General features: G+C 34.2%; 1 protein-coding gene across 1 annotated transcript in view; it reads right to left on the bottom strand.

Moving 5' to 3' along the window:
- Positions 1-13,866: 13,866 nt before the first annotated feature.
- Positions 13,867-22,609, bottom strand: part of Poxm (Pox meso) — a 36,373-nt gene continuing 27,630 nt past the window's right edge. The window contains exons 2-5 of the mRNA XM_068763106.1: positions 16,223-16,379; positions 15,906-16,038; positions 14,751-14,996; positions 13,867-14,343 (exon numbers count right to left, since the gene is read on the bottom strand). Coding sequence (XP_068619207.1) covers positions 14,251-14,343; positions 14,751-14,996; positions 15,906-16,038; positions 16,223-16,379 — 629 coding nt within the window. The 3' untranslated portion in view covers positions 13,867-14,250. The remainder of the gene's footprint in view (positions 14,344-14,750; positions 14,997-15,905; positions 16,039-16,222; positions 16,380-22,609) is intronic.

The following is a 22,609-nucleotide window of genomic DNA, read 5'->3' on the forward strand; positions in this document are numbered from 1 at the left end:
AGCATTTTTGTTAAAAAAAGGTTTAAGTTCAAAAACTTATACTAAAGTTCACCTAAGTTAACTTGGCGGTGTCTTAATCCGATTAAATATAATTATAGCTCAAACCAGAAGTTCTGGAATAATCCTTTGAGTTACCATAGATACTTTTTAGATGAAGGCTCTCAATGTTCTGTCATTTAGAACCCGATGAAGCTGTTAACGACAATAGACAAAAAAGTATTTGTTAAATATAAAAAAAATACTGGAACATATCTAATGGATTCAGGCATCATTTTGCGGAAGTCCATCCTAAGTAAGAAATGGAGCAATATATAACTACTTCCGTCATGCAGCAGTAGTCGTGCAATAAAGTGCACCGCCCGCCAGCCCGCTGATAAATGCGCATGCGGCAAACAATGCGAATTATACAACTACTACCGTTAAATCACTCAACGCGTGTTTCACCCCTCCACGAAGCATTACATCGATTAGTGCCAAACAGAGTCATATAGGAACATATATATTATTTTATTTACATTTTTACCTACATTAATTCATATAAGTAATGAGAAAAATGCAAGAAGAGTGCAATTTGATATATATTATGGACGTCGACCTGATTCTCGTAAACCTGAGAAGGTTGTAAAAGCAACCTGATTTGAATGAAGTCCACAACAATGACAGACAGTTTTTTTTAACATCGTCTGTCGCAATAAGGTGACCATCCGTGCCAGAACGTCCGAGCAATATCAAAGATAATAAATAATTGATATTAAAGCTGACGATAACGAGAATAGAGACGTGTGCAAAGAATATTAAGGGGAAGAATTGAAATTGTCTAAAAATAGTTTTACAGATAACTTGAAACAAAGGACCCATTTGGATAATTTCATGTTTAGATGACAGGAGTATTGAGACATGAAATCATGTTGGCTTATTATGGAAAGAGCTTCATTATCATTTCTGCCTTAGGATTCACAGAATTTTTCAAACACAGGTTAGTTTATATTCGTCTATCCAGCGTATTAGTGAACGTACTTCACTGTGCCAGCGGGTCCCTGAGAACCTCCTTGTGTGAGACGAAAACGTATCATTTTGTGTGTCAGGTAGAGAGACCCAAATAGTTCCTCAAAAAAAGATTTAATTGGTCATGTCATTTATTTTCCAAAATGAGAAGGTGACAGATTTTTGTCAAAATGATTTTATCTAATGAAGTAAAATTATATTTGTTTAGATATATCATATAAGAGTTATTAAAGGATGTATTATTTAATAGAAAGATACGACATATAGTCATAAAGAAGATAAATTAAATCAATGTGTTGAAATCATAAGAGATTGTTTCTCCTTAAGTGTTGTTCACACGTCCCTAATAGATCCGTATGAAATGCACACGGCACCATCGTGCGCAAAAAGGCTTTCAGAATCCGTTATCTTTAATATTTATTGTTAACAATTGCCCGATAAAAGATAATTATTCAATCAATATTTGATAATAAACATCAAATTTTACTAAATCATAATTTATAATTATTTAAATTTAAAAAAACATTTAAAAATGTATTTGCCTAAAAGGATGTTAATTAAAGAACTGAAAAGAAACGGCGACATCTAATGGTAGCTGTGAGTTTTGCAGTTACATGTATCCCAATTTTACAACTTTTGTTACTAGATGGCGTTAATTGTAAGGTCTAAAATCAATATTAGTTAATTTTGCTATTTGTAACAATCGCACCTTTATTCAAGATGCAGATCTTAATTAATAATTATAATATAATAAATCGGTTTTTGGTAGTGTTAACACTGACATTTAACAAAATATAGTAAATATTGATGACTCCACTTTCTTCACTCTTCGATTAGTTAGTTGCAAATATAATAAAAGCTACGGGCCATAACTAAACTGCTTTGGGAAACTGGTAGATGTGGATTGCTTGGCTTATTTACCTAGATAACATTCCGTGTTGGCAATTATTTAGAATAGTTTTTTTATAACCAGATAGGAGAATTAACAGAATAGAATAAAATAATGCAAATTGGAAGAACTTTGTTCGGAAACTTTACTCGTTGGAAATCCTTTCAGCCCACAGACGCCCCCTACAGGACAAGGCCTCCCTCAAAAATTTCTCTAGGGGGGTATATACTGTGTTTGCCAAGCTTGGCAGACAGTTTTGCGATCGCGGTGTGGTATTATGTTACTAAAAGTTATTTATGGCAATGGCAATGCTATAATTATTGCACAAATAATGAATTATAAAATATTGTATCTCGCGAATCGAACCCGTGACCTACAATCGTAAATCTCAGTACTCTACCGCTGGCCTACCACTGTACGTTGTAGGTACACATAATTTAGTGTAAATGAAACTGTAAAACTAGGTGTGAACAACCTAAATTGTCAGGTGCTACAAACCTATAAGAAAATCAACGAAGAATTTTATGTGACAAAATTAAATATCTTGATATTATAGCGGAAAATTCACTACATCATAACCTTGTGGCGAATAGTAACATACTCAAGTAAATATTATTTAATATTTATAGCAGCAACATTTAGTTCAAGTCACCCTCCGTTCCGTGAACTCGTTTCCGATGAAGCTGTAAAAGCCGCAAGGCTAACACCAAAAACTTCACATGAGACAATAGAATAGTTAAGTCAAGAACGGGGTGTGACAACCGAAATGAAGAAATGACGGATGATCATGCAACAATGTCGAACATATAAAACTGTAAAACATAAACAAGAAATAAATAAGTAAGAAAAGGACCAATACATAGCTACTTCCGCCGATGCAGTAGTAGTCGTGCAATAAAGTGCACCGTCCGCCAGCCCGCTTGTATATGCGGAAGTAGCTATATATTGGTCCTTTTCTTACTTAGGATGCACTTCCGAAAAATAACGCCTGAATCCATTAGCAATAAATACAAATTGCACATAATAACAAGTTAATATTAATTCTGCAAAAATGACGCTCACAACCTAATATATAAAACGACATTTTTTCTTATACGTAACATTTATTACTGTTACATTATGTTAGTTTAATACAATCATATGAAATACATTAAAAATTTATAAAGTTTCTTAAAAGTGGTCTCTATTGGCTCCAATACAGTCATTTGAAGGTTGTGGATAGTTATTAATAGCAACAAGCACTCTATGATTAAATTCTTCATTGCCAATTGTATGGATTGTTTTAGGGACTCCAAATTATCATGAAGTTTAAAGCAAGGTGTACTTTATTAAACTGACAATAAACCATGATCCAGTGGATTAAAATCAGGACGAGATGACGGCCAGTCTTCAGCTCTGATGAAGTCCAGAACTATCTTTTCTAACTAAAATTGGGTAGATTAAGCTTTTTGAACCGGTGCAGAGTTAACCGAACACGGTGTTGTTGCCTCTTGGTTTAACAACCTTCTCAATAATAGTTTCTTGATACAACAGTGCAAGTGTTTTGATACATTTTTCACAAAAATATTTGGCTCAGTCTCCTCCAAATCTGCTCCACTAAACCATCACTAAAGTTGGACAATGCCCACGTTTTACTCTGTTGAATATTTGGAAAGCATTTCTAGAGCTATCAACATAATTAGTTTGTTAAAATATTGCTCAATTTTAAAAACTTTTTCATCGCTAAATATTTTTTTCTGTCACCTCCCTTTGCGTTACATTTACTAGTTGTTGACTTTACCACCCCATTCTTTTTTAAATTAACAATTAAGAAATGAACTGTGTGCGTATTTTATAGGCTGCTAATCCTAAGTCATCTTATGAAATATGCGCCATGGTTTGAGGTGCTATTTTCATCTACCGTGACAAATCTTTTGCTTACTTCTTTTTCGTACATTCGTACTACGTACTACGAAGATAACAAAATCTTTTTCTGTCACAAACAGAGGTGGTTTAATTGTACCTGTCAGTAGCCCCATACACAAACCTTTGACTAATGCCAAGCGTATAGAGGTTTTCAAAAGTTGTATTTAGAACAATACAGACTTTATGTAATGCAATCACAGCGACTCGGTTCTCTTTATCACCCCACTCCATTTAAATGTTACAAAACGTTTTACAATATTTTGGCGCGAAAACAACACAATGACAGCTTCCAAATTTAAAAGTAATATTTTGTTTATTTTTTATTATAACAGTGTTTATGGCCAGACCAAGTATTCGTCTACACTCATCATCTCCATTTTAACCATTAAATGCTTCAAAATATTTGTTTAATCCCTAATATTTCGTCGACTAACTAAATTTCATTACAGATTAAGAATTCTTGTCTGTTACGCGTACATTTTTGTTTTTAAGAATACCGTTCCGTTTTTTTTCTGTTTAATTCTTTTGTTAATTGTTGCTAAGCCACACAATTTTTATTAGAACAATTAGTGACCCAAGATGACCGGGTCAGGTCAATGATCGAAGAATAAAATTTATTCATTTTATATAATACTTCACCTTACCTTCTACACTTATACCCAAATCTAAACACAGACATGAAACCTGCCTCTCAGCTCATAGACGCTCTTTACAAGGCATATGCCTCCCTCAAAGATATCTATGGAGGATAGCTTTAATCTACTCTTAGCAGGGTTGGCGATAGCAGTGTAGTATTTATACTGTGCTCGCCATTAAGACTGTATCCCGTGTGTCGAATCCGCGACCTGTAATCACAAATCTCAATCCTATACCACTGGACTACCTATGCTCACTAACAATATGCATTTGACATTTATGTTGTAAATACGTAAAGGATTAGTTGCCAATAAGCGATGGGGTATATCTATATATGTAACACAGTGACAATTGGCGCAATTTGTAAAGATTAATGCACCTTCACATTATGATATTACTTCTGCACCACCTGCTATTCCTTTATCAACGCCCCCTCGACCCCCTTCCGGGTTGAATTTCAGAAATTTAGTTTTCACCTGATCTATATATCTCTACTAGAGGTAAGGAATATTCCTACAAATTTTAAGTTATTTAGACTTATGCTACCAGCTACATCTTGATGAGTCAGCATATAGATGGAAATTTCTTATGTTTGTACATAGATAGATATACAAATTACGTAAAATGTACTTGTATTACAAGTACAATGAAGCTTATTACGTCAAATCCGTCAGGTCAGACATAGGACAGAGATTATATGGCTATAGATTTATATGTGTGATTTATGCGTGATTCGACACAATTGCGGTGATAGTAACAATCTGTTTGTCGATGTTAATAATTAAATTTTAATTTATCGGTTATTTGAGCTTAAGATAAAATAAAATTCGTGTGCAAAAGAAAATTAAGGGGAGGTGATTTTAGACATGTTCACCCAAAAGCTCCCTCGTTACGAACATTAATATCTAACATCTTATTATTTTAAATTTGTTTATTTAAATTCTTTACATAAAATTCCATAAAAAACCAAAGAGATACTAATATAAATGCTTTCCTTATTCAATAATGTTAAAAATCTTTTGTTTGTCAACTGATGAACAACACTGATGTTGTCACTGCATGATTTAAATTTAGAATAATACAAAAAAGTATATGAGAAATTTAAAAACGAAATATCGAGTAGTAAAATGTATGATATTTAAAATGTTTTTTTTTTACTTGGCTGTCAATGCTGCAGACATTAATTTTTAATAATTCTTGGGTTTGTGGTGACCGGGCGCAAAAGGCGCCTAGCTTGAGGACCTATCATAAAATTGCCTCGGTTCTGATCGCTAGATTACCTAGAGACTGCGAAGCTCTTAGTTCACTTCAGAGGACACTCCATGGAGTGACTAGGACCCCAGGAAGGGACCTCAGCTGGAATTGCCACTCGCCCATAATACCTGCTAAGTATTCCGATACAAGGGCGCCCAGGAAAACCAGAACTCTGCTTAGTCGATTGCTTTTGACTGGGTAATATCACTAATACCACTTCGGAAAGGGTTAGCACTGGTAGAAGTGGCAGAAGAAACTCCAGCCACGCTTCTATCTAGTATGATCGGTTAGCTACCCTGTGATGTATGATCCGCCCTCAATTCCAACGAAACCGTTTGGTTATTAAACGGTGGGGATGATTTCCTTTTCTTATGCTTTTTTCGACCGACAGTGGCGGCGTGGTTTCGGTAGATGGCGCCACATTCACATTTAATTTATTGTAAAAAAACTATTGAAATAACTTCACCTTAACATAAATTCACACTACACTACTTTCAACGATAAATAGCGTGCCGTGTGCAAAAAGGTAAAAACTAATCTGAAAATTTGACAAGTCATTTAAGGTTATTAACTTATATTTAGATAAAATATGGTCGATAATTGTAACGTCAAAAGTTTTCGTATTAAATATTTGATATAGGTATATTTAATAATAAAATTTGGTGAAAATTGTGCGGCGTTCGATTGATGGTATGTGATTCGATTTCACAATGTCACATTGACATAATTACGTTACAGGAATTTTTAAGACGCTATCCTGTACAACACTAACCAATCCTAAATATCTTTTACATCCAACGTAGGTAATGTATCATTATCTTTAATTTAGAAAATGTAAGCCGCTTTCACCTAATAATTTCTTATTAAATCATCCTTCGTATATGTTGCAGTAATAATTCCGTTTTTTAATAGCTAGTGGTTTTCAATAAGATCTTTATCAAGAATACATCTTGTACAAGGCAAAGAATATATGTATTTGAGATGTGGTGTTGACTCCGAATGTAGATGCCGTTGACAGCGCGCCGCGCTGAGTCATTTATTCTTAAAGAGATCATAAATTCTACGCAAGCAGATTGATCAGTCAATCATACTTTACTTCGGCCACATTGCATGGAGGAGTTCTGACAGCATAGAGAAGCTAATAATTGTCGGCAATGTGGAGGGCAAGAAACCTATAGGATGGTCATCTGACATAGATACACGTTGGACTGACTCAATTTCAAAAGCTTGCAACAACCACCGTGCACGGCTTCAAACTTTCACAAAATAGTCTGGAAAAATATGGTGGCAGAAGTTGACGTGCTTGGCCACGATCATCAGGGAGAAAAAGGAGATCCTGAACATTTAATAAACATATTTAACATTTAGTGACCTCTGTCATTTTGAAACTGTATTAACTAAAAACTTACACCTGTACACTATTCACCAGAAGATGGCGCTCAGAGGCTTTCTATTAAAGATAATGTAAATTTGGAAATATTTTAGACATAATATGAAATAAATTCGGATCAAATTTAATAATATTTAATTTGCTATTTCGTAATTGTAACTTGATTATCATTTAAAAATATATCGGAAAGGACGCGACAAGATAGTGAAGACAAGAAAAACAGTATACAAGAGTTCGTTGAACGTTACATAGAATTTTGCAGTTTTAAATTGTGCAGAATATTATATATTACACTTCATAGGTTTAGGCTCTTATATAATTTTAACAAGATTTTCGAGGTTAGAGTCGAAAAATTTTCGAGTGGCGACCACGTGCCGGTTGGACGAGGTCAGCAACTATTGTTATATTTCGCCTGCTATTTTCGGATACTTACTACTGTTTCACCGGATTTGGATGTCGTCAAGCTCTTACATCGCTTCAGTGAACCCTCCATGGAGTGACTAATCTGAAGGGTCCCCACGAGGAGACCTCGGTTTAGGCTGCCACTCGTCAATAATAACCGCTTTTTTAATAGGCCACAAGGTGGGCCACGGTCTGGCCCACGCCCGGTTCGCAGTAGCAACAGAGGTCCTCCTTGAACTTGAACCTGTGAAGGTACTCAGAGAAACCCCCGTGCCCCGTGAAGAGTTGGGCCAAGACCGCGTCCACCTCGACTTTGCACCACGCGATAGGACTGCGTGGCATTATAATACCCGCTTAGCACACCGATACATGGATGCCCGAGAGAGCCGATCTTCGACTTGTTCAGTCGCTACTGCCTGGCTAATTACTACCACTTCGGAAAACTTCTAGCAAAGCTTCTTTGTAATACGATCAATGGTTGTCGCGCCTTCTGTGGCGTTCTGACCTCATTTTCCTCGAGTTCGGTTGCTTATCGAATGGCGACGATGACGGTGTGCACTGTACGTGGTTTGTCTTATTTTCCAGCACGTGTCTCGGTCTTAGGACGATGTTGCGTATGAATGTACCGGGTCTAATTGTATCGTAGGGTTAGTAAATCTTTTCTTTAAGTTCAGAAAAATGTCTCAAATCCTCCGCGTTCTAGGGGTTAATACACTATTTAATGGAATAAAGCGTTACCTTGCGGAAGTCCATCCTAAGTAAGAAAAGGACCAATATTTAGCCACTTCTGCACGTGCAGTGGTAGTCGTGCAATAAAGTGCACCGCCCGCCAGCCCGCTGATAAATGCGGATGCGGCAAATAATGCGAATTACACAAATGCCACCGTTAATTCACTCAACACATGTTTCACCCCTCCACGGGGCATCTTCAGGAGCTATGTTACACCGATTAGTGCCAAACACAGTGTTAATACACTGTAAATGACTGCAAACATCTCGAGACACATCATTTATTCGCCTCCAGCTTATTTTTAATGTTTATCATATAGTTTTAGATTATGTAAATATATATATATATAGCCAAGCTATATATTGCTACAAAGCACGAGTTACAGAACAACTCTAAGCAATAAACACGAAACCCTAGGATCAATAAGTGCCGTAAACATAGGTGACCTTGAAGTTATTTATAGATTTTTGTGTACGGTTCTCGGAAATTTTTACCAAGTACTTTCTCCAACTTACTAGAACCTTCTTCGTAGCATAAAAAGGTGTACTCCCCCAACAGTTCATTGTTGTATTTTGAGTTATAAGATTAAGATCCACGATCAGTGATACAAAACTACTATTTGGTAAGTTATTTGGACAGTGATTTCTTAAGCGATTTGGAAGCGAAGTTTGGACTAAGCGAAAATATACTTTTGTTAAAGTAGGGTGACTATCTGATTTGTGAATAAAGAACTCCTTGTGAACCAGTGGTGTTGTATTCGAGTTAGAACCCACAGTACGTAATAATATTATTTACGCTGTTCTCAGGTTTTTTTATCATTTATAGGTGAATCATTTGATCCCTGTCGTGCCTAATAAGTGTATGACGAGGCATACGATGGTACATGTTTATCCAGAACAAACCTATTCACTCTTGTCTTGAAGAATCCTAAGTTACAATTGTCTAGAAACAACGACGCTGGTAGGTTGTTCGACTTCTTGTCTGTTCTCACTATAAAAGTGTTAGCAAAACGCTTAATGACGGTAGACGAATAATGTATCTATTTAGTACCTATAAAGGTTATAAATTTACTGGATGTCAATAAGAGATGTAAGCCATCGTATGTTGAATAAAGCATTTCAGATTTTTTTTCTTTTTTATTTACTTTAATGGAGATAAACAGTAACACAAGGCAGTAAAAAAGTATAAACTTAGAAATATAAAATTAATTACAATTGTTACCTTATAACTATCTCACTAAGAACATTTAATGATTTATAGTCAAACAATGACAAAACAAATAAAAACATTACTAAACAGGGATCATTAACCTAGCGCATTCTGCATATCACACCGCAATAATTACGAAAATTCGTTCGAAATTATCTTTTAAAAGATACGAGAGAGCACGAAAATATCTATAATATAATTTGAATCTATACTGGCTAATAAAATGTGAGATATAAAAATTAAGCTACCAAAACTAATCAGGACTACGTTTTTAATGGCCACCGTTATTGGGGGCCTTTTCTTTCACCCCTTTCTATTTTTGGGACTGGGTCGTTCTTTATCTTTATTGATTTTGCACACTTTTTTTATTTTCATACACTTCTGTCATTCTTCACATGATCTATGTTTCTGTTCTTTCATTTCACAATTTAAACTATCTATCTTTTACATTCTAATTACCATTCATTCATCGCCTCATTCACTTCATCTCATATCTCAATTTTAACAATAATTTTACATTTCTTGGTTGATTTGTATTTACTTATGTTATTTATATTTATTTTAATTTGCCTTTTTGAATGTATTACATATTACACATGGGTTTTTATTTTATTTTGTTAACATTTAGTATTTACACTTAATTGTAATTTTTTGTAAGTTCTGTTACTCTGTATTTGTTTTATTTGTTTATTTTCATAACATATATCACTATTGTTTCGCAGAAGTTGACAAATGTTGTTCTATTGTTGCTGTCATGTATTATTGAAGCGATGTTTCTCTCACATATTTTTACACCCATCAGGACTGCATAACCTAATTTAACAATTAGATTTAATAAAAAAAAAAACTATTTAAAGAATTCAAGTCATTTTTGTTTTATTCGCTTCTCCGTCGCTGAGGACGCGCCTTTTAAAATATTACTGGCCATTGTACAGTTGGAACTTGCCGCATGTGTCTCAGCCGCTTTGAAATGCGAACCGTCACGCCCAGGGTCGGAGTTCGAGTCCTGCGTGGCGACACACGGCGCCACGATGACAAACAGATACACAATTTTAATTATTATTGGCATTACACATTGCATTTTTCCAGTACAATAAAATGGACTTTAACTTCGGTTGCTGAAATAGTAATGATTACCTTTCATCATTATCATTTTAGTCGTATGACGTCCAATGCTGGATATTCGTCATTACATTATACCATTATTACAAAAAATGTTATTTTAAAAAGTCTCTCTTGATGTTACAATGTGATTCCGATGGAACTTATAAAATGGCCGCTGATTTATACTAAATGTACTCGAAGTTTCGATTTTAATGATCATTATCATCGTCATATAAACCGATTGCAAAAAATCGGTACAATGACCAGTATTGCACTGCCCGTATCCATCTATCATCCTGCGACTCATTGATTTTGATGATCTGTCTTTGACGTTCCTGTCATTGATTTGGAAAATGACGTCTCGGTCTGACATTTTATAAAATAAAAAGAGGAACTTTCAAAAGTCTTCCTTGACCTACAGGGCAATATGCCGCCAATTTTGAACGCAACTCGGCATCATGGACGCCGTTTTACATTTGCGCGGCAAACTGGCCCGCCACAAAGCGACCGCTCGCTCATTTTTAATTACGTCTGGAACTGGGCAAAGGCGTCAAATGTCATTTTAACGCCCCCCTAAGTTAGGGCCGTCGGAATACTAATTTTTATCGTAAAAATGTATTAGATTATCCCTTTAAACAATAGTATTCTGTAATAATATTTTTGGGATAATACAATAATTGTTATGTTATTTTGAAGTGTTTAATCATAGCTCAATGATTTAAGACTGTGGTTTGTCTTATGTATTTGTTGTGACGTCTGTAGCCCGTTTACTTTTTTTTTAAATTCGTTAAATATTCATGATAATGTCTTTAAAGTATTTTTAAATACTTCATTCTTATTATAAATATTGTTAAGCTTGATTATTACTTGATAAAAAGTTTGATTTATTGCTTATCTTGATTACATTTTATATATTTATGTGAATATTTTTTTATTTAATATGTGTCATTGTTTTAATGTAGGTAATATGTATTTTGAAAATACTAATAATATACTTATATAATTATATTAATAGTAGTAGTATTAAATATATTAATTTAAAAATCATGTATTTGGAATTTTTACAATTCTATATTGTTTGTCTGCACTCCACTTATGATTGACTTGAATTACGTCCGTCTTTTTAAGGACGTGCACGAAGTAATAATAAACAAAATATTAATTTAATTTAAGTACCAATTCGCTTAAGTTATAAACCAAATTTATTTAATTTAATATTGCTTCGCAACAATTCAATATTGACATTTTAAAAATTTAAGATGGCCGACAACCCTGCGCGCATATGTTTGTGTCGCCGCTCCCGCGCTTTTTCCGCACGCAAATCGGCTTCGCTCGTAAAATTTGTTATTAATACAGTAAAATTTCGGATTAGGTGGTATTAAATTCGAAACAAAGCAAGGATTTAATTGGTAATTCGTGTCCGAAGGGTGATATTTGTACGGGTCGCAATTTCCGTTTATTGTTTTCGGTTGTAAAACCGACGGAGGCGATGCCGTCGCCGCCAGTCCGAATCAATTAACCATTGAAAACTTTTTGTGCAAAAACCTCCTTTGAACACGCACGGAAGTCTTGTAATACGGATTAAAACAATTTTGAACTGCGACAAATTGTTTGTAATCACAAAATACGTTTTCAACCTTTCTTTGAAATCGTTTCTTGACTAATCAATGCTTTATGACGTAATTATTTTTAAAATACACTTTACTTTTACTATTTGTGCTTCAAGAAACCTTTTTACATGTATATTGAATTATCCACATTTTTCATTTTCATCGGAAAACATAGTTAAAACTTAACTCTACTCACAATCGCATACCATTCAAAGAAATATTCTATTAAAAAAAGAAAGAATTATTTTTTTTAAGTTATTAATTCATTTAAATGGATTTGAATTGAATTATATAACATAATTTCAAACAAACTTTAAAGGGTTTATTCACTTTTTTTTAAATGTACTATGTAAATTCTGACATTTTCCCCGCCTTAAATATGTGTGTATTTTTTTAATTTCGGTTATGATATAGACCTAAATATTAAGAAATATGTGTAATGGGAAGAAAATCCTAATAAAAATCTTAGATATTATTATTGTCTAAGTTAATTAAATATTGTTCCATATTTTAAATAAAAAATTATATGTGATTTTATGAACGCAGTGAAAACCCGGTTAAGGGATTACAAAACAAAATGATAAGTACATTAATTTATTTTAATAAGTACCCATAATCGCCATTAATGCTATCGACTTAAAATTACATAATTATTTACATGATTGCACCCAGCTAAAATAAATAGTACTGCGAAGGCGAAATTATTTCTTTAACAAAGAAAAGAAACTATAAAGCACAGATAATGATAATAAAAAAATGTAGATTAAATATTGTTATTGGTTCGATTGATAGAACCGTCAATGCATATAATTTTTTTTATTCATTCTCTGAATGATTTTGTCTTTATTAAAATTTCGCGATCACAGCACGTAATATATCTAAATATCTATAAATGTCGCTAATATCTTACAATTGTGGTGCTATATCTATTTACATTATATTAATACTTTTCACTAAAACACATTATGTCCATATTTATTCACACGCGCGAAATTTATTTAATTATAACCTCACTGGGAACCCGCACTTTCACATTTTTTTTATAAATTAAAAGTAAGTTGTTTAGAGATGTATATAAATATAGCATAATATTGTGCAATGTCTCATCTCAATTACTTTTTTTTTTCTTTTTAGTCCATCGTAGGGATGTACCTGTTATTCAAATATTTGAATAATAAATTATGTATATTTTTCCGCCATTTTTATTTTTTGACACAGTTTACGGTAATTATTCATGATTGATTTTTTAGAACACTGTGGACAATACTAGTTTGGTTTAATTAGTCTGATCCAATATGTATTTTTATAAATAGCTCGTGTCGAACTATGCTAAATTCACATCTTCTTGAAAAATATTTAAAGCGTAGAAGTATCATCTTTCATTGTTTTCGATAGTGATACCATAGTGAGATAACCAGAATGAAGTCTGTGGTAGGATGAACCAAAAGTAACATTAACTATTTAGAATTTCATTATCTACATTTCAGCCGTGGTACATCCACTGTTTGACATATGCTGCCGGTTGGAATAGACCTGTATACAGCATCTTCTATTGACATCAGTAAGATCATCTGCCCGTCTCGTGTGTCGTCCTCATTTCTGATATGATCGCAAAGAGAAATTCTAAACATAGCCCTTCATGACTGATCGATGAGTCCACATGAAAGTGAGTCTAAAACAATTATCGACTTCATAGGACCTTCTTAGTCAATGCAGAATTATTATTGCAGACTTCATCTTCTTTTATCTTCTAAATTCTTTTAGTGGTCTTCTGGCGTAGTAGTTTCTTTAGTGATACTTCTCCATTCTTTTCTAATAATATCTCTGCGTATTCTCTTGACAGACAAATTAATATAGTCCGCCCCGAGGAAGTTATCTTACTGTACTATTGAATGTATCAAAAAGCTTAGGCAATGTCCATACATAAATATCAGCGCTTGATTGCGAGATTCCTTCTGGATGTAAACTTGATCCAAATGGTAAATAAAGAATGATGTTTTTATAGATTTTCTATTTGAAGAAAGGAAATGGCAAACAAGTCGGTGGAAGTTTTCAATTGATCCGTTCATGTGTGGGATTTTCCATGTGCAGGATCCATGCGCATGGCTCCTATGTGTCAGAGTGCGTGGGCGTGCGCATGCGCATGCGTGGGCGGCTGGTGTGGGTGGTGGGGCAGCGGATGCGGAGGAGCAGCGGCGTGTTGACGACCCTGGATAAATGAAATCATTAGCTATATCGATTCTGAATCCACAAGCTGATGGTTAATATAGTAAGCCGGTTTTCAGCTGTGTGTACCTTAGAACTCGTAAATAACAAAAATATGTTAACTCTAATATTTAACGGATTTATATTAAGACTTTAGTTTTAAAATCTTCTATAACTATTAGTATATTCTTTTATAAAAAAAAATCATTATTTTGCCTGAATTGCTTTTTATATGATTTTTAGCAACAGAATTGAGTCCTATTCCTATTAATAGTGATCTGTACAACTTTTATACAATACTTAACGAATTTAGGGCGCGAATTGTCGACTCAACAGGGAGGCGACACTTGCTCCCTCTATCTTTCTCCCTGTCTCGCTGGTGTTTAGTTAAAAGCAAATGATTTCACAAACCTGTAAATATACATAGTAGTCGTAGGGCTGGTGTAAAGGCCAGCATCTCTGCGGTGGTACAGGGTACAGTGGTGGTACAGGGTACAGCGCACCACCACCCAGCTTGTTGCGCAGTATGCGACTGATGCTCGACACAGAAGGCACGTTGTACTTGTCGCAGACGCCGTCCGCCAGCAACCGGTCGCGTATCTCCCACGCGAAAATGCCGGGATCCTTAGCTTTCAGCTGCTTAATATAGGACACCACCTGGTAGAAGATGATAATTTAAAGTAAAGTTTATAAAATCGTACACTATAGCTCAGAAGATTAACCAATTTTATGAAGCTTAGAGAAAGTTTTATCAAATTTATCTTTATGTCTTTTGCATATCATCCCACTACTGGGTATAGGCCTCTCCAATAATTTTCTAATAAGCTCAATAAGAAGCGGCTTGTATCTATCCTCTTTCGACAACCTTAACAAGGTTATCTGTTGTGGGTGCATGTTTTACGCTATCCGATATGAGGTCTCTACTGTTCTGCTACGGCGCCTCCTAAATATATATATTTCACAGATATTAGCGTCCGTGCCTTTATAATTACATTTACGTTACATTTTTGAAATCTTTTTGGCCTATGTTTTTGCGTGTTTACTAGATTTCTTACACTAATCACTAACTTAAATCGTAAACTATTTAAAACTACGTTGAAGTTGACACAAGTTTTTTTTATAAATCATTGGCGTCTTGTTTGTTTTTATGACGCTCTAACAATGTCAGCTTTAAAATTATATTTCGTGCGACCACTTCTTCATCCCTACTCCATATTGACATCCTCAGATTGTGCGCCATATTCGCCACAGCGATGAATATTGCGATCGCACCTTGAGTCTCGTCCGTGTAACACACGCACGTGTTCGTGTGACGTGATATCACTACCACCACATGATGGACACTGTTATACAGCCTGAGGAAGTCTATTGTTCGACAAACAATGATGACCGCCTCGCCCTTTACCTCCTGATCCTCGTGGATGGTGAGCGTCCTTTTAATACTATAACTTGCGAATCCACAGGACTATTTGATGGCTGATTCAATCACTTAGGGATATCTCGAGCATAATGAGTAATAATTTGAAAGTAATAAGAATTTTTTTTCTTAAATAATTGTAAACATACCTTAGGCGTAGTAACACGAGGCTTGGAGCCGCCTATCGCACCGGGCAGAATCGACCCGGTCTCGTGATACCTGGCCAGGATCTTGGACACGCAGCCGTGGGAGACGCGCAGCTGTCGACTGATGTCACACGGTCTGCCAAACGCACGAACATTATGAGATGAATATCGCATCCATTTATCATACGTTAATCTAGATTCTGAATTGTGCGTACGTACCTGGCTAATTACTAACACTTTAGAAGATGTTAGCGCTTGAAGAAGAATTGGCGTGCTTGATATGAAACTGGATGATTTTACATATTCTTACTAGTATATACCTGATGCCCAGCTGCGCGAGTTCAACGATTCTCAATCTGACGGCGTTGGGAAGAGGTCGTCCATTCACGAAGACACCGCCCAGCTGGTTCACCTCCCCGTACTGCTGACTGCCGGGACCTCCCATTCCCGGATTCCCCATTGCCCCACCGCTGGGATCTGGTAACGAAGAAAGTGTAACTTTTAATGACTTATTATTTAAACTCGAATTCAAATTGACCGTTGCTTTTCAATACATGTATATGTATTATATGTCTACAAAACCATTACGGTTTTTCCGTGTAAGTTCTTCTATTATTACATAGGCAAAATCAAATATATATTTTTAATAATATTTGATTTTGCCTATGTAATTATATAAAAATTAAATACTAAATGAAAAAATAATGTAAAACAATAAAACTGACTTCTTCGTGTTAATATCGCTACGAGCATTTATTGTTAATTAAATAAATATTTTTAATTTCTTTTTTATAATTTAATATACAAGATGGAAGGTAAATAAACAGCTCATTTGCTAATAATTACGACATTCCATCCAAAAACAAGTTTCGTTATCAATTAAAATTGACGGGAATGATGAAGAAAAATAGTTTATGTCTTTTTAATGACCATATCACGAAAATTATTTTTATAGCAGATAATTGTGGGCATGTATAAAAATTAAGAAATTCGCGGGAGAATTGACATTTCTAAACTAGTCCGCCATATTGAATAACGATATAGGTAGTATAAAAGGATATAGGTTAAATAAATTAAAATTATAATTCAAAAGTTCTAATTCCAAGATTTAGCAAGTCAGTGCCGGTCCTCTGATACCCGACACCGGATCTTTGATGCCGACGCAGTCCGACATTATACTCTTTTTGTGTAGTCCTGCTCTAACGACTAAAGGTGTAGGGTTGCAATACTAAAAATGTTGCCTTGTTAAAAAATCTACAAAGATATCGCTTTAACGGTATAGTATTGCTGATAAATAAATCGTTCAAATAGTTAGTCAGATTAAATAAAGCGACGAAGATATATGCGTAAAATTATAAAATTATATAGCATAAAGCAGCGTTTGCCAACCTTTTTGTGCGATGCCTCATTTAAGTCTTTTTAAAACTCTTACGCCTCCCATATCTAACACATATAATTTTTATATTAAAGTAAAATGATTCCAAAAGAGCACAAATACTGGTGTAAAACCTGGAGAGGGCAATAAGAATGAGAAAGTGGTCACGCGAAACGTAAATTTAAATTTTTTTGGAAAAATTAAACGTAAATGTAAGGGCAAGGACGCTAATATCTGTGGAATATAAATCATAATAATAAAAAAGCGAATGGGTTAAACTCGCGACGTTAAGTTCGTAGGCGAGGGCTCTAAGATGGGAAACACTGGTGTTAAGTGTCAGTGTTAAACATATAGCTCATTTGCTAATCTGTGGTGCACCCTATCCAAAAATCATGGTTTACAAAAAATTAACAACGTAATAATAAAAAACTTAGATTTACTAAATAATTATAATAGTTAATAATTCGAATTTTAAAAACTTTTTTAATCTGTTATTTATTATTTAAAACTATTGACGTTTGGATACGGTGTACCATAGATCAATTAACAAAAAAGCGCTATATATTCGCCCTTTAAAAGCTTTTACACCTATAGCGGATCATGCTTCATAAGTTTATTTACTTAGAAATATTTTCCTCAATAATCGTTTTCTTTGAATATTATCTGTATTATAAATAGTCTATAATCCTACGTTTACAATTTAATAATCGTGTAAAATTTTAGTACGAAGTGTTCTAAGGGAGAAATAAACGTGGTGTCATATTAGTGATGTCATACGATCGTGTTTTATCTACCTAATAAACGTCAACACTGTCGCTGTCTCTCTGACATTTCTGACAGCTGTCAACTGTCACCAGACACTGGTTCTAATAGCGTACGTCACAGACCTACTTAAAATATTATAGTAGACATTTATTACACAGATTAATGTACAAGGTTCATGATGCTTAGGAGAAAATGCTATCACATATGCTTTGCTATGCTATTTTTAACTGCTTATTATAGAGTATTGATATGTATTGATAAAGTCATTATCGTTTTACCCCATAGACGTCCACTGTATGGTATGGCCTCCCCCGAAGACATCTAAGGGGGGATATACTATATGTAAGGGGGGTTTGCGATCGCAGTGTTGCTAATTTTAGCATGTATTAATTCGAATTGCAAATCGTTTTTACTGTACCATCGTTACGTTATTAATGATTTCTGAAAGCTTCTTTCAGTCACAACAAATAAAATTTTACCGTTTCGAGAATTTAGAATTGCCTTTTTTACATTATCTTCATGTATTAAATATTTAAAACTACGTATCTATTGCAAAAGTCTATGCCCGACAGTGCATGTCACACGGCTGAAATGATAATAACGATTTATATTCCTATTATTTAGTAAGGCGCATTTTATTGTACTACAATAATTATTTAATTGAAAGTCGTATTAATCTTAGTAAAAACACGAATACTGTCAGATGCGTATCTTTTTTTTTAGAGAGTCTCGAGGTAATTCGGTTTAGCAAACTGATCTAAACTACCAGTAACAATAATTATATAATCTAAATATAAATTATATCTACATTAGTTAAAATATCAACAGTAAAAAAAACATTGAGTAAAGTTGATGTTAAATTAACTTTAGTGGGCCACAGATTAAATAACAAGTCCCAAAATGTCATTATATTTTTTTTAAATTAGAAACGTCAAATCGTTTTTAGTGTTGCAAGTAACAGAAATTAGTTAACAATTATTTCTCATAACAACAACGCCTACACTTTAACGGTGACAGGAAAATAGAGGAAACAACACGCGGTGATGTATTGACGCTCACATCTCGCCCTCTCTCGGGCAGTTGCAAATTGCTCCAGGCTTACAAAACTGTTGGCAGATCGAGTGCCACGACGTAAATAGAAAATGTACGATCCTTGTACAAATAAGTTCTTATGACCTGTTCGGGTGGATTTATCGAATAAGAAACAGATAGGGATGCATATGCAACTGTCTATATTTGTAAATTATTTTTTATTTATATATGTACTAAAAGAAATATTTCTTTTTAAAAAACATATACAATCTGTGACAAACCTTATTCGATAATATTCCATTATTAACTTTATTATCCACAAAGTACGGATGGATATTATTCCGGAAGAGCCTAATTTGATAGAAAGTAAAATCAGATTTAAGCTCTAACTTAAAGCAAAAAAGGTTCCAAACGCGCTCCGAAATAAGCTAAGCCTACAACAAACTTAGACGTTTTTTATAAGTCACTTTTCATTTGTAAATGTACTAAATCTATATTTTATTATATATATAGTAGATTTGTGTGGCACAGAAGATTTGACGGACTTGTCAACACCTTCTCCTTTTGCGGGAGTAATTTGGTAAGATTCATTCTTAAACCTGGGTAATAAAAGGAATATTCTTACCAAATTTTAAGTCTCTTGTCATTGTGATTCCAGAAATATCGACGAGACAGTATATGTAGAAATCTCTTATACGTATATAGATAGCATTATGTGAAAATTAAAATAAATAATAATACAGATTAATAAAATTTAATACTTCCTTTATAAGGTGTTTGTCTATTAGTTAAAGCGATCTAAGAGCTCAGCGATCTGGGCGCTCAGGTAAAATTGTAGTACGAAGCGACCCGTGCCATAACATCCCCTGGGAGCCCTCCAGTTTTGTTACTTTAAAAAAGGTTTGGGGTACCCTCTGCGGCATACCACCTCAATCCCACGGAATCTGTAAGTGTCATTTAGGTAGCAGTGAGATTCCGTTTAAAAAAGATATTTAAGCAAAACTTCTTCTAAAACAAACCTGTTACATTCAGAGAGGAAGGGATTTTTGAAATGTGACATTACGTATCTCACCGAGAATAGTAAGTAAATAAGAAATTAGGGTAAAGATCCTCAGCGTTCTTCTATTTCCAATCAGTATGAACTGTAAAAATTACTAAAGCGACTAATGACCTTTTGTCACGGTATATAAAATGGTATATAATTATTCTTTATGTCAATTATTCATGTAAGTTATGACATTAACTGTCATGACTTATTTGAAATATTAACACTCGCTAACTCGCTAACAAGAACAATAAAAATCATTATAAATAAATTGGAACTATATTTCATAAAACGTGGACATCGTGAAAAGAACACAAAAGAAATATTTATTTTTAGGTTAACATTCTCTTTTGATTGGCGCCAATTTGTGGTAAACTATCAGAAATTTATTACAGATGTGTGGCGAGAATTCCATTTTTAAATTAAAAAAACATCGTACACAGGCAAGTGTCAAGTTTTAAACACTCATTTTTAATTTATCACCGTCATATTGCTTTGAAAAAAATTGTAATTGACAGCTTGCATTCAAAACAAAGTGAATCGTAAATTGTTAATATACGGCATTATGTTTCATCTGCATATTTTAGTTTTGTTGCTCAAAAATATATTTTTTTAATATTATTAGTGTTTGCAAACATAAAACCATTTTGACACGACTCCTTTCATCCACGGTTGTAAATAAACTTAATTTTTATTATAACAATTGCTTTTAAAAGAAATATATTTTTATTCACGCACACAAATAGATTGAGGTTATATTTTATACATTTAATTCAAGTTGCCCAAAATTGAAATTGTTTACTCTCTCAAGAAATTATTCTAAATTTAAATTAACTGTCAAGTCAAAATCATTTATTATTAATAAATCGGAATAAGTGTACAAGACTGACTAGCACTGCCTGTCATTTTAACATTTGAAATTTGTATTGATTATTTTTCCCGCCAAAACAGTGTTCTATTTTTCAAAATTTAGTAACATTATAAAGGGTATAAGATGTTTTAAATTAGTGAATATATATATCTTATTTGTCAATTAATGTATGATACACCCTTTTCAAACGTCAACAGATTCAGAAATAATACATAAGGTAATGATAACATAGTACTAAAAACGTTTTCAAAATTGAAATTACTAAAGTTTACAGTTTACAATGTTTCCCTACATACTTTGTACTGTCAAAAGTTATGTCTGTCGGATTTCAATAGAAAAAATAACTTAATGTAAGATATTTGTAACAGATTATAAATATTTTAATATACTCTGTACCGGGTGAAGTATAAAAGCTTAAAACCTTTTTAGTGACTAATAAGCTATACATTTCTTTTAAAGCTACACCAATAATCAATCAACCTGTATACCCCTGCAGATTTATTGTTCACTACAAATAATTCGTAATATTAAACTTTTGTCGACAACAGATTGGTATTTTCAAAGTCCGAATCTGATTTGTCGAGGTCATTATACCTTTTGAATACAAAAACATGTGACGCCGGCGTTCAGTGGGCGGTGTTGCAAGCTAACCGCTTGAACACACATGTGCACACAGGGCGGCGGCTTTGTGACGGTTAATATACCTCGGGTGCTGACATCATTGATGATCCGTGCCTCGACGGAATTAAAAAAAAAATTGTCACCGAAAATCGTACGGTCAATTAAATATATTTTGAACTTGAATTAATCAAAGTGAAAACTTAATAAAAGCCTAAATAGCGTGTATAACGAATTTACAGCTGTTTCATCAGAAATCGATGTCTTCAGTCATTTCTTATTAAGTTTAAACCCCTCATTACTCATTTCTATCATTATTTGATATTCATAAACTTAATACTTATTTTTTTGGTATCCGGAGTCTTTAGTCTTTTGGACATCGATACCTTGCTCTGTGGGATAGGGTAAAGTAGCTAATAGATTCAGGCGTCACTTTGCGGAAGTCCATCCTAAGTAAGAAAGGGACTAATATATAGCTACTTTCGCTATGCAGAAGTAGTAGGCATGTGTTATACGCATTGTTTGCCGCATGCGCATTTATCAGCGGGCTGGCGGGCAGTGTACTTTATTGCATGACTACTGCTGCATAGCGGAAGTTACTATATATTAGTCCTTTTCTTACTTAGGGTTATGTATTCCTACCTATTAAACCCACTCGGTGGTCGTCTTCAGTACCTTAGGAGGGGTCAGTTCTTCTACGGAACTCGCAGTTGCCCCTCATTACGGTGCCAAGAAATACCCTGCACGTAGCTGAGTCTCCTCGATATCCTAGCTGTACCACATCAACACTAGACCACTTCGTTTTACTGCACTTCGCAATGAGTAGACGGTGAAGACCCCTACTTCCACCTCCAATTCCACAGCACCTTCAACGCCCACGGATCCAATTCCATTTTAGTCGGCTTTTACAACAGGCAGGAAATACTTTATCCATATTCTAGTGAATCCGTACTAAAGAGATGTCATTTATCTAACACCTAACCTAACACAAATGCCTACCT

The sequence above is a fragment of the Battus philenor genome, unplaced genomic scaffold (genome assembly GCF_028537555.1).
Source record: "Battus philenor isolate CCGP_79_NKW_IND1 unplaced genomic scaffold, ilBatPhil1.0.hap1 SCAF_17, whole genome shotgun sequence".
Lineage (NCBI taxonomy): Eukaryota > Metazoa > Arthropoda > Insecta > Lepidoptera > Papilionidae > Battus > Battus philenor.